This window comes from Thamnophis elegans, chromosome 7 (genome assembly GCF_009769535.1).
Source record: "Thamnophis elegans isolate rThaEle1 chromosome 7, rThaEle1.pri, whole genome shotgun sequence".
In the NCBI taxonomy this organism is placed as follows: domain Eukaryota; kingdom Metazoa; phylum Chordata; class Lepidosauria; order Squamata; family Colubridae; genus Thamnophis; species Thamnophis elegans.
In genome coordinates, this window is record NC_045547.1 from 85,675,328 (window position 1) to 85,689,380 (window position 14,053).

Sequence of the window (14,053 nt, forward strand, 5' to 3'; positions counted from 1 at the left end):
AACTAATGGTTGCAAGAAATCTAAAGGCGAAAGAGGAACAGAATGATATTAATGTTTAGAATCACAGTTGAAAATCATTGCAATTTTGGAGGATTAACTGAAAAATAGTCTGTAAAAATAATTAGACTTGATAAATTCTTGTCCAAATGTAGTTTGAAAAATACAGTACAAGATTAATAAGTCAGGCGTAGAGATGGTTGCGTATCTTATTGCTTGCATCTGCTGTCTATTTAATAACTTGCACGTAAAAAACAGACATTCATTACAGCCTAGCATTTATTTTTCCAGAGATTTTTCCTGTGTGGAAGCAGAAAGCAATGGTGGTGATAGATTATACATGACAAGCCTGCATGTTGTTACACAAAGAGATTCCAATCCTCAGCCTCCTCTGAGAATTGTTCAATATTCTTGACGGTATCTTATGTCTAGGATGCCTGGGATATGGCATTTTTGACGTCCTTAGTAATCAGTCAAGTCTAGCCTGACCCTCTCACAGTAATTGATGGCTCCACTTCTGCGGGATCACCTTGGGCATTCGTGCACAAGGAGAATGAGATCCTCTATTTGGTGCCGATCTCCTCAATGTAAGCACTTCATTCTGAGAAATGTGATGACGACTCAGAAGTATTCCAAGCCCATCAAATATTTTGATTGCACCAGTTGGTGAGTTATCCCGCATGCTCGGTCAGGGGCCCCATTCATCAGCTCTGCTTGCCAAGTCCTCCCTCCGCTTCCCATAGCTCCTTCTTCTCCCCAAGCACCTCCCCCTCCCCAAAACTGGCCAGGACCCAAAGAACGACGCATCTAACTCCGCGTCCCAAAAGAGTATTGAGCGGATTAAAGTGTGCACTCTGGAATCAAGATGTAAGACATTTATGGGCCTAAAAGGAGCCAAAATGTTATGAAAAGATCTACTAGAAGCAATTCATTCCAAAACCTCCTATCTAAAAGTGCAGGTCCCTTAATGATTCATCCGAGAGCCGGAAAAAATATTTTCTTGTTTTCTATCGTTTGAGTGGAGGTTTTTTTTGCACCAACGTCAGTGTTCAGTTATTAATGCAATGCTTTTACTTGCCCTGCCAGAGAGAGAGATGGTCTTGGCTGAGGGGTAGCAACTCTCATTGTTCCCACCCAATTTCAATGGCAAGTGGGGATAAGCCACCTTTCCTACTTAAGGCATCCTGTCTCTTAGTCAAGTAATCCCGTTCAGTTTACTATCCTAGGAGCAATTGGCTAAGCTACAAAAACTCTTTCCTCAATTTCACTACAAAATTAAATCCATGTGTGTGCGGTGGTGAGGCTCCCCTTGAGACAAGGCTGAACATGCCTAGAAACTATACTCTTGTAGTCCAGGAAATAGGTGGCATTAAAAAATAGGTAAGATCTTCTGAGTGAGGTGGAAGGATAGTTCAGAATTTCATAGAACTGTAATATAGAAATATCGGAAAGGATCATCCTAAGGACCTGGGAATCCAGTCCAGGAAGACATTACTACAGCTGGCCCTGTGGTCCCTCTTTAAATCCCTCTATCAACTCTCAAGGCAGTTCCACTCTGCCCAGATAAACTGAAACCCTTGTCATTTAACTCCACTCTTCCTTCTTCCATCTTCTGGGAAAACACCACGTTGTTTCAACATAACTCAGTCCAGCACTTTACTTGAAGAGAGTGATCAGGCCATGCAGTCTTCGCCTGGATCTAATATCATAGGTGTACCTGACCCATAAAGAATTCAAAGGAACATTGATTTTTTCTTAATTTTGACTAGAACTTCATGTGATATTTCAGCTGCATCACCCTGTTAAATATAGTTGGTAAATATAAAACTTTAAAAATAAAGTTGCTATTAACTGAATAAAGTTGGATGTTGACTATGTATGACACAATTTGTTGGAATAAATAAATAAATCCAGCAAGGTTTTACTTAAGGACTAGATGGGTTCATAAATCTGGACTCAATTCAAGGTGCTGGGTGCCGCCCTTAAAGTCCTCCATGGGTCAGACCCACAATATTCATTTCTTGATCTTATGTAGGTGATATATAAAGCTGTATGGTTTATTTTGCATTGTTTTTATCCTGACATTAGTTTGCTTAGAGTAAGTTCTGATTGGAGTAGCCTCATTGAGGGAGGGAAGGAGGGAAGGGGGGAGGGGGAGGGGAAGGCATAAGCTTCATCCAGAAGAAGAAGAAATACCTTGAAAATGGGAACCATTGAGGGCAATGGTAGCAGGCATAGAATATTAAGAATGGGAGCAGGGCTACAACTCAAGAGCATGAATGTCAGGGATAAAAGATTGTCTTATCTCTTCATCATTAAGTGAAGTAGTTTCAACTAATTTGTAGAATACCGAGTTGAGGAAAGTTGAGTTAGATAAACCAACAGGATGATATAATATAAGGCAAGTTTGTACCTTTGTAGCTCTTTGTTCCTCGAATGTTTTTTACTAACAAACTTACCAACCTTTTCTTTCCCATCCCTCCCTTCAAGCCATCAAAAGCTCAGATGCAGCTGCTCAAATCAGCATCTACTGTATATATCAAGCTTAAAAAGTGACACCTTGTGCATCGTGACATTATCGTCCAAATTGTGCAGTGATGTATTTGTGTCATGACTTCTGATAAAGTTGTCAAGTACAAAAATTCTACCATTTGGGTGATGACATCATCACATTTTTTCCTTGCTTCCCCCATCTCATTTTTATTCTTTTCCATACAGAGAGAAAAAGCAGAAACAATGCATACAAGGAAGCTTTTAGTAACTCATTCCAACTTGTTTTTCTAGGAAATATTCAAAAACTCAATCTATTATCCGTGGCCTGAAATAGACAAGTCCCAGGAGTGTCCTGTGATTTTACTAAATGTGTAAATGAGTCTTAAGAAAGAAAAGAGAATAGTATATTTTAAGGTCCTTAAAAAAAGAACTAGAAGGAGAATGAATAACATTGCAGATCCTTTGCCCCTAACCACATAGATAAATACAATTATGCTGTAATTCAGCAAAGCACTTGATTTATCTATTGAAGTTGATTCCAATCCGCAAAATCATTGTACCAAAATAGTTTTGCTAGTCTTTGAGATTTTAAAAGAGGTTTTGTTGGTTTGGTTTCTTTTCATCCTGTAATCTTTAATCTGAAACTTTTCTTTTGACGGGTGTATTTTACGTTCCCCCTCATGTTCCTCCCTTGGCTCTTTAAGGTGCACCAGAACCTTTGGTGGGTTCTTCCCATCCAAGAGTCTTTCATCTGCCCATGGATTCTTTGTGGGCTTTTCCCTCTTTTTTCCTTGGCTGTTTACTTCATAAGCATCTCTAGTCAGTCTTCCCTTTCACAAGCCTTTGCCTCCGAGGGGCCTGAAAAATGATTCTCTCTCTGTGCGTGTGTGTGTGTGTCTTACTGATGACAGGGATAAACTGAATTCCTGGCAATAAATGTCATCTCAAATACGGCAATCCCAAATTTACCTACAGCCCACTGATTCTTGTTTTGTTTTTGTGTGTATGTGCTTGTATAATCCAGACGAGAAGTTTTTGGAAGACTCACCTGCGTGTCTGATATTTCTTTCCCTTTGCTTCAAAGCAGAGAGTTCAGAGGTGCCAAAATGTTCTTGGGCCCCGTGGATGAACTAGAATGCCCTTTGGAAGCCCTCACAGATGCACACCACAAAGACATCCACAGACACACACACCACACCACAAAGAAGTGGCGGGACTGAAACTGTCACTCCCTTGTTCGGTTGTTGAGAAGACTAAAGATCTAGAGATAGACAGAGATATATAATGAGTTGGAAGTCAACCTTCTGCCTTGGAAAACTTTGGTGACTCTCTCTCTCTCTCTCTCTCTCTCTCTCACACACACACACACACACACACACACACACACACACACAGACACACAGACACACACACAGAGATACATTAAAATCAACCCGTTCCACTGCTTAATGTCTCTTACAGCAGGAAACTGTTCTTCCTTATGTTGAGTGTGGCTCTCCCTCCTTAAATGCTGGGAGAATGAATCCAGTGGCTCCGCCCTGTGAGAGCCCTCCCTGAAAGGACGGAAGGCTGTTTTTGTGCCTTCTCTTCTAAGATGGACAGGGCCAATTCTTCCCACTGCCCTTCATAGGATTCGCCTCCAAGCCCCTCGCCTTCTTTGCTGCTCTGCTCTTCATTCTTGCCTTGTGACGGTGGAGGAAGGGACGGAGGTGTGACGGGATCACACCTGCAAGAGTGGGACCATGACTTCCCCAGGGCTCAGCGTCATTCCTCCCTTGTTGCAGCCTGAAGGGGCTGAGGGCGTCCTCTTCATGCCTCCCATCCTCTTCAGTCACCCCCAAAGAGCATCTTGGCATTTCGCTTTATTGGAGTTTTGCCCCCTGTGGATTTTTCAAATTCGTGTGTAAAAATTGGTCCATTGCAAGGGGGTTTCCTTTTAGTGACCCACTGAGTTTCTGTGGGTGAGAATAGACTAGAACTCAGGTCTCCCCAGTTCCCGTTCACCTTCCGTTGCCCTTGCCCAGCCTTGGGTCTCAAAACCAGGATTGGCCTAGAAATAAAGGCATTCCTTTCTAATACAGACACATTAGTGCAATTGTGTAGATATCGAAAAGTCTGTAAAAAGAGTTTGAAGACACATCCAACCTCACTGATGAAGAAAGCAAGAGAACAAGGATGGCTTCATAGGCGCTTAAAAGACACTTGGCAGAAACACGCAAGAAAAGAGGTTTCACAGAGGCTTAAAAAGAAATAGAAAGGCGCCTCTTAGTCCACAAGGCAGCAATTCACCAAGTTTTATGAAGCCATCCTTGCTTTGTTATCTAGTACATTATACATCCAATGAGAAAGAAAGGAAAGAAAAAGAAGATCAGCCGTCTGGTGGCTTAGAAATAAATGCACAAAAGGTTTTATAAGTTATACATCTCCAGTAATCAGTCTGCTTGGCTCAATCATTTGCTTCTCCCTTCTTCTTCTTCTCAACAGGACAACATTTTCAAGCTGGAAGATTCACATTTTGAAAATGGCAGAGGAAAAAGCCCTTATGACCCCAAACTTCTGACAGCTTCTCTTTTAATAGGTATGTAGTGTAAAGTGGTCTTAAACACACACACACACACACACAAACACACCATTTCTACCTCTGTTCCTTCAAATTATTGGGCCGGGTCGGTGCAAGACGGCTGTGCTCTGATTCAAATTTCAGATTTGGGGACAGGACAAATGAGTTTGATTTACATCCAAGATCTGAAGACAAACCAGATCATTGGATCAGCCCCTTCAAGGCCAGAGGTTGGGTTTTTTTTATAAAAGAAAGAAGCACATGCCTTTATGTTACGTGCATATATTGGAGAGTAAATGGATGCCTAGAGGCTGGTCCCTACTCAACTGCCTTTGGATCGAATGGGGTGGGAAGGGCAGGGACAATGGGGGATCTTATGCGGGGCCCCAAGAGGAGCCGGTTTCCTGGGCTTAAGGCCTCTCGGAAAGAGCCGGGCTGCCTGGGGCTGCCAATTGAAGCCCCTCCCATCGGAGCAATGGGTTGTCTCTGCAGATGAGGGGGCATTTCTTATAACGCGGGTGCAAATCTTCTCCTCTGTTTGAATCAATGGGTGAGCAGCAATCCTGCAGAGCTTTGGGGCTCCCAGAGACCCTTTTAGGCAATGCAATGTTTACAAACCCAATCCTAGAGCATCCTAGGTACGCCCCCCCCCCCAAATAATTCTTTGGCATTTCTTGGATTGCTCTCAATACGAAAAATATAGAATCTATTTGGCGGGAGGGGCTTATATTTCTCCCGCTCCAACTAAGTCAATGCTCTTTCCCCAAAGTTTCAGGCTTTCTCTTTACACGAGAGCGTGGGGTAACTTACAGGAGAAAATCATGCAGAGGGCCTCAATAGTAACTGGTGGCTACTTCACATCCTCCTTGCCTCCATCATCGTTGCCTCCAACTTCACCATAGCAGAGAGTATTAAACTATCTTTTCAATCAGAAAAGGAGGCCTGGAAATTCTACCAGTCCTCAGCCTAGAGCTTCAGTTTAGTTATTTTATGGCCGTGTTCTTTCAAGCCCACCTATGTAGCAGCCCCTACCCAAAGTTGGCTGATCTTGAAAAGCTAAGCAGGGTCAGAACCGGTTGCTACCTGGATGGGAACCTTCAGAAAGTCTTACACCTTGAACTGGATCAGTCATTCCTGTTGCTAAGACAAGAACAGAGGTGGCCCTTCGACAGCCATCAGCGGCCCCTCCCCGCCTTGCCGGCTTCCTTGCAAACCACCTGCAATTTACAAATTCCTGCTGGCCTCTGGGGAGCTGGCAGGCTGTTGCCTCAGAATAACAGAGTGGGCAGGACCTTGGAGGTCTTCTAGTCCAGCCCCCTGCTCGAGCAGGAGACCCTCTACCATTTCAATCTCTTGTCCAATCTCTTCTTAAAAATCTCCGGTGTTGGAGCCCCCACAACCTCTGCAGGCAAGCCATTCCTCACAACCCTGGGGTTCGTTTAACAACAGCAACCAAGATTTCAAGAACTGCTGTCAGTAAATGATGCCAAATGATGTCACTATGCTTTATGATTGCATCCCTGAACAATGGAACTTGTTGGTCATAAGTCAAGGGCTGCCTGCAATCCAAGTCCCTGCTCAGAGCGGCAAAGAGAAAATTTCTTTTTAGGCTGATCTAAGCCCGTGAGACTCCTTGGGTTTCTGCCCCCTTTCTTCCTTTCTGTCTGTAGGGGTCTTGATTGTGTTCAGGCTGGGAAGGCCGGGCGTGGTCTAGAACCCATCAAAGTAAAATTGGGAGAGAGCAGCTAGTGCCAACCAGTACGATGTTACCATGAAAGCCCAGGAACTTCAGAAATGATTCATAGTCATTTAAGCATCGGGAAGAAAGTGGAAGTATCTCTCCTCCAGATGTTATTTGAAAGATGAAAAGCATTTCAGGCTTGTTTTTTTTACTATAGCACTTAAGAAAAGGAAATAATTCTGTGTTTTAACAAATCCTTCATGCTTTTAAAAGCAGCACTGGGGGAGCATGGAGTAGACCGCCTCCCTTTGGAAATTGGAGCGATGAGTGGGAACTGCCCAGAGGGCGCTTTTTAAAATGCATCCCTTCACTTTGCAGTAACTTGCACCTTGAATTTACTCGAGGTAGGAGGGGGAAAGCCCTTAAAAGACAGGTGTATAATTGAGCGCCTGGAGCAGAAAACATTTGTGGTGGAGTTTCTTGGGCAAGATTGACTTTGAAGGAAAACTAGGATGGCAAAATCAGCACAAAGCCCCTTATGGCATCTTGCCAGGTGAAGCGAGGAGAGTTTAGCTTTTCATCTGCACTGAGACTAATGGGGGAGCAGTCTGGCTCCCTGGCCTTTTGCTTTAATTAAAAAAAAACCCTAGAAATATTTCCCTCTTTTTTTAAAAAAAAAAGGGCAAAGAGACAAAGATGATGAATCTTAACAAAAAAACATCCGTCCTAAACCTCGACAACCTGAAGAGGTGTGGACTTCAAGTCCCAGAATTCCCCAGCCAGCAATCTTGGGATCCATTCTGAAGTTCATTAGAATCATAGTTTGAGTTATCAACGCCTCCCTTTGGCACGACCGGCCTCAGGGAACAGCTGGACCGGCTTCCGCCGAGGTTTATTGGCTTTTAAATTCATGAGAAGAAAATCACTGATTTGTTCCCTGCAGTCTTTTCAAAATCTATAATAGGCAGACGTATTTTGAAAAATATGTTATAATTAGTGCAGTTGTAATCCTTTTATTTAATTCAAAATATCTGTTCCTCGGTGCACTTGCAACTGATTTTCATTCTTTTCAACCGTGCTATTAAAATGCCAGTTTGGGATGAGAAATAAATAGCTCGGAGGGCTTGTTTAGCTGACGCTTATTATTAATGGGCCACGGGAGGCACAACTGCTGTTTGCATGCCAATGTCTAGCTTTGCATTTTCCAATAAAACCTTCAAAATGCTCCGATCCAGCCACAGGCGGAGGATCTACCTAGGAAACTCTGGCCAGAATCCGAATAGACCATATGTAAACTCTGTGCTCATTAATGTGGCCTTAAGAGCTTTAGGGCAGAATGTGGGATGCTTTTTATTTCTTTCCAGCCATTCATTTGGGTTATTGGGAACAAAGATCCATAGGAATGGTCCAGTTTGGGTCTTGGCCGAGTCAAGCACCATTTGGGACTTTTGAGTCCCGTAAAACTATATAAAAAGAGAAGAGGGAGACTGAGGTCTCTTCCTAATCTGGGTGTCCTCCAGTCAAATGGATTCCCAGAATTCCCCCAGCCTGCGTGGCCGTTGTTAAGAATTCTGGGAGTTGAAGTCCACCCATCTGGAAACAGGCACCCACGACATGGAAGGCTGCCCCGGATCGGCCCCTTTCCCTGCCCCCCCCTACGGCTAGAGGGCTGCTGCCTCTTGCTCTTCCTGAGAGAAAGGAAGCCAATGAACAACAGAGAGGCCACAGGGAAGCCCCCTGTTTCCTCTGCTGAATCTTGGGCGGGGGGGAGCGATAGATAGTTGCCTGCAAATGACGGGGCCACCTCCTTCAAACTCCCCACCCTCCCCACGGCCAACAAGGGTTACACTAATATCGAAGAAATGGTGGGACAGGACCTTTAAAGAAAGGATGGCAAAGGAGGGACAGAAGGAAACGTGAATGACCCCAAAAAAAATTTTTTTCAATAATTACATTGAATTCTTGAATTGTCCCACAGCCAGTTGACCATGAGACATTGGCCTCAGCTAGTTGTCCCACTCCATGGTCAGAGAGCCCTGGGAAACCCTGCTCAGATGGTAGTTTTCACACACACACACACACACACACACACACCACCAATGACCTCCCCCCCCCTTTTGACAAGTGTGAAACAAAAGCCGTCTTCTTGACTTTCCCTTGATTGATATTGATTTATCCCAAATCTCTTGAGGGAGGCTGACAGGCGAATGGCAGCAAAGTTAAATAAAGGCCAAGAGGGGCCTGGGAGGCATTTGCCGGAGCTCCCCACTTAATAAGGGCTACAATTAAGTGGCGGCCTCTCCTTTTAAAAATATAAAGTGGCAGAGAGAGACAAAAATGATGAATTGGGAGCGAATGCAAAACTTCCACTCAGATGTGATCATCTTCTGGCAGGAAGTCCTCCAGATCTGCCTCCGATCTCCTTGTTCTTCATATTGCATGATCATAATTTCTCCTCTCCTGACTTCTAGGATTTTGCAGACTGTCTGAAAATCATGTTTTGATCGTGTGGGGAGAAGGCAGCTTGCTCAAACATGGTAGCCACACCAACCTCTGAAACTGGCACAGAAAGCACCAGCTTCTCTTGGAGTCGGTGTGCTTGTTGTTCAACCAAATCACATAAAATCCTCTCTAGGCCATTCATTATGACCACGAAAAGCAGAATACCGGGACTGCAATAGGCTGTTAACTCACTTCACAATTTATATTGTGAAGGCAGATACGCACAAACACACAGACACAACCCTACTCTATCGTTCTGTAACACACCAGGAAGTCTCCAAAGTCAAAACAAATGAACCAACTCCGGGTCTATTTTATTTCCTCCCTTTGCTTTGTGGGGGGAGACAAAGAGGAGGACATGCATTTGCTTGCTACATTAATATAAATATGTGTTCTTTGCTCTATAAATTAGAGGTTTCTAAAGTCACAGCGGATATGACCGAGTCCCTCTCTCCATCTCTAAAGGGGCATTTGCCAGTCTAGCGAGTGCCGTGTTTTTGCCCCCGGCTGAAGCGTTCAGTGGCAAAGCCAAAGTCTCAGCCCGGGAAGCCCCCCTTTCTGTGCCCTGAGAAACGGTCGCGGGAGGCTTTCTCCTTTGCTGATTCTGACCTGCTGCAATTCCATGAAACGTTACAGATGGTGAGCTTTACTCAGGAACAGCGGCCGACTTTATGGGGAGAGATTTTGCCATCTTCCGCACTCTGGGGCAACACCACCCGATCCGGACCGAGCAGCACGATTCCCGGTGGCTCAACGGTAAGCCTCCTTTTTCCTCTCTATTTCCTTCATGATCAGCAGATTCTAGCACTATTGGCTTCCTTTTGGCACCAAGGGCTGCACAGTGTTAAAGCGGTCAATGAAGTTAACGGGAGTCGCAATACCTCGATGGAGATCACGGCCTCCGTATTAATTGTAGGGCTGTTTCTGGTGCCGGAGGGCGCCTGAGCGCCATTGCTATTGACCTTGGCTTTGGTCTTAGACGTTGGCCTGGTAACTGGAAATAGACTTGGTATGAGATGGTTTCCCTGCCCTCCTCCATTGTGAGACCAAAAGTTGGCTTATATTTTGCACAAACTTTCATTGACATGCAAAGTCTGGCTCAGTCCAGTCTGTCCATTTCTTCTTCAGCCAGAAGGAATTTTCGCCTACCTGGAGGGAGTCCATTTCTCTCTTGAGGTTGTTGAGGAAGTGTATTTGTATGCAGGATGGATGATGGAGGAGCGGACTTCCATGTCCTCCCAAGAGAGGCGTTTCCAGAGGCAAATCTGATCTCATTTGTTGCAGTTGGGTTACAGGTCACGTCCAGCCAAAAGGGAGGAGAGAAAGGAGAGCAACTCTCCCCATGATTCTGCTCCAGCCTAAGCATAGAGGGGACTTCAGTTTCAAAATTCAATGCAGGAGAATTAGTCAGATCTTTTCTTTGGAACACAAGTCGATGACGCAAGTCCAGGATCGGAAGGGAAGGGGCTGCTGAGCTCCAGAGCTCTGCTAGGTCTCCCACCCAGAGCCTGAAACTGCGGCTGGAGAATCCCTCTCCATTCATAGATTTTCTTTCCTTTCTACTTGCTTTCATGTCTCACTTTCCCCTCCGGTTCCCTCCTTCAGCCACCCCGGGAAGGTCAGGTGTTGAAGGATGGCATCCACAGGAGTTTTATTTTAAAAAAAAAAAACACCAGCTGGCAATTATGGCCACACAGTTGCAGCAAACATTTTGATTATTCTTGCTTTCTCTCCCTCTCTCTACACACACACACACACATATACACACACGCACAAACAAACAAACAAACATAAGTAAAATAAATGAAGGTTGCAAGAGAGTTTTTATGTCTTGTGGGAGCTGCCATCTCTATTCTGACATTTTTATTACCTTTTGCAACTGATCTTTTTCGTTCTAAACATGTGGATTTTATCTGCTTTAAGCCACATCTTTATGTGTGGTTTCATCTGGGCACCTTTGGGTTTCTCAAAAGTTCCAGCTGACAGTCTTTAAAGTATAAACGCCACGTCTATGAAAAGCCTTTGCGGTTGTGTGGTTACAAGGAAAGTCTGCAATAGTTGTTGTTGTTGTTGTTTTACAAGCTGAAGGAAGCTGGGAAGCCTTTTAATTAAATCAGCACCTTGAGCCAGACGACGTAGCTCACTGACTGGGAGTCCCGTAAGTGCTAATGTAATATAAATAACAACGGTGAATCTCTGTCAAACATTTGCTTCTGCTTGGTGTCTGAATAAGGGCAGTTCTGGGCAGATTTGTGTGTATGTGAATTCTAGGAATTCCCCACCATAGGCAGGGGGTTGGACTAGAAGACCTCCAAGGTCCCTTCCAACTCTGCTATTGTATTGTATTGCATTTTGGGATTTAGCTTGGTCTTGGGTAGTCCATCAACCATGCGTTGTGAGATTAAGGACTTCATATTGTATTGTCTGACTACTAGTTGGTACTACAAGGACCTTCCTTGCTAGTCTGTCCTCCTTGGTGCCTGCTAGAGTTCTTACACTGCATGTTGTAGAGGAGTCTTGGTTTTTCTTCTTGGGCTGCTGGGTCTTTTGGTTTACTTAAGATATTTTGGAGGGTTTCAGTTGGTTTGCGTGCTTCACTGATGCCATGTGGTTGCAATTTGTCAGAGTTTGTTGCATAAATTCAACTCCAGAAAGCACGTACAGATAACTGATTCAGCTGGATTCATTAACTTCTTTATATACCTAAGAATAGATGAATCAATGTACAATACCAACAGGTGGTTCTTCCAAGTAAACACAAGGCAGGAGAGTTACAGGCAATCACAAGCAGTTGGTTTCATTTCAGCAGACAAGCCCAGGCAGACTGCTAGTTTACATCTCACAACAGCAGACTACAGAAGTTTCTGTTTCAATTCTCTGCACAGACTCAGATCTGTTTAAGCTCCCATTGACTGACTTAGTTGCTATGTCTATTCATTGGCTGACCTGGTTCCCATGTCTCTCCCAGTCATGAATATTTTAACACAATTGTGTCATCCTTTTGATCACTTGTGTTGGTTGTGCTGTGGTGGGCTGTGTGGTCAACATTTTCTGATAAAATTGTACAGGTATCCTTTTATTTGTTTATTTATTTATTATGAGTGATGTTGTAAAGCTGGTCTGTCTATTCTTGCTGCAGCGTCTTTGTGATCATCTGAATAATGTTCTCACAAGGCTTCCGTGATGGGAGGTTGGGTTGCCGCTTCCATGCTGGAACAGAGAAATTTTCTCACAACAGTTTTTCTGCCATGGAGAATCCCTACAAGGCACGAATCAAATCAGCACCAATTTTCAAAGCTATTTGAAAACTGCTGTATTTTAAAAACTTTAACCTATGGAAGTCAGCCACATAGACAATACTATCACTATCAGCCCGTGTGTGTCCCTAAGTACCTGTGTTTGCGTGTGAAAAGAAAATAGGTGGCCACTCTGAAATCCCCGGTCTGGAAAGCCCCGTGGCCTTCAGTGGCAAACAAGTGGGCATAAAATTGCAATTCTAACATAGCTCCAGGCTTTGGTTGCTGTTGCAAGGTTTAATAGAAAGAAGATCCCCACTTGCTCAAATATCCACCTGCTACATTAAATTAATTATGAAAATAATTCCATACATCATTCATTCTGCAAGTGCAGCTAAAGGTGTACGTTTGTTTTGTTTTTAAGGGGCAACAAACTTCCTATTCCATTTGTGTAGCTGGTTCCTGGAAAGCCCCCCAATCTTTTGCAGGCTGTGCATGTGCTCCCCTAACCCTCCTCTGTGCAAATCCACACGGAGTGTTATCTTGATTGGCAAGAAGATCAAACACTCCTATGAGGGTCCCCTGCAGGAGATCAGAGGAGGGGAATGGAAAGATCAGGAGTCGGAGTCGGATAGAAAACACCCGCAGGAAACGATAGGAATAAGAGATGGGAGTGGGCAGGCAAATAAAGTCAGCTTTAAAAAGTTGAAATGCCGCCTAAGAGAAAGATGGGAGGGGAGATCCGTATCTCTAGGCTTTTCCATTATGATCTGAAGGGGCTGGGAAGTTACCCATCTGCACATCACGGCCCAGGAAGTTCGGCCTCAACGGTGCTGTCAGGATTAGGCATCCGATGATTTATTTCCTTCCTTGCACAGCTTGTCTCTGTTTTGTAAAGAAAATGTATTTCCAATTACTTTAACAGCAAGATAAATGAAGTGGAAGAGTAGAGTGTGATTACCTATCTAGAGGAATATTTCCACTTTAGAAAAATAACCCCTTCGTTCCTCCATCCCTGCAACGGAGCTGCTTTTCCCACACAGCCAAAGAATTGGGCTGCGATGGAGGCGCTTCTGTGGTTGCTGCTGCTGCTGCTGTTGCGCAGAAATCTTCCCCATTAGTTGTGTTACCAGGGAGCTGCGATTCCTAGTTATAACTAGGTAACTATTCGCTCTCCAGTCCGCCTGACAGGCCGGCACTTCTGTGGGAGCCCCACCCGGTTCCTCGTCTATAGAGAACTGGGTTGTTCCAAAGGGAACCTGTTGAAATCACCTCCCTCCCCCCTTAAGCTGGTCATCCTGGATGTAGAAGCGTGGAAGGGCCAGGCTGCCCCCCACAGTGGCTTCCTCCCCTGGGGAAACGAGGGGCTAACGCACCCCAATTGAGAACACTGAGAAAACTCACCCATATTAGAGTACCTACAAATATGCGAGAGTGTTAATATTGAATGCACTAGGGAATACGCATGACGTATTTTAGTGAACTATAATTCACCTTTAAAGGAAGGTGAATTAAAGAAGAAGAAGATCGCACCTGTAGGGACAGGAAGATGGATGGTGTGATCAGGCACTCAATTCTGTTTCC

At 44.3% G+C, this 14,053-nt stretch overlaps 1 protein-coding gene across 1 annotated transcript in view; it reads left to right on the forward strand.

Moving 5' to 3' along the window:
* The window catches only part of SEMA3A (semaphorin 3A), a 76,054-nt gene that overhangs the window by 34,734 nt on the left and 27,267 nt on the right, over positions 1 to 14,053 (forward strand). The window contains exons 4-5 of the mRNA XM_032220582.1: positions 4,975 to 5,068; positions 9,870 to 9,989. Of these exons, the coding sequence (XP_032076473.1) occupies positions 4,975 to 5,068; positions 9,870 to 9,989 (214 nt within the window). The remainder of the gene's footprint in view (positions 1 to 4,974; positions 5,069 to 9,869; positions 9,990 to 14,053) is intronic.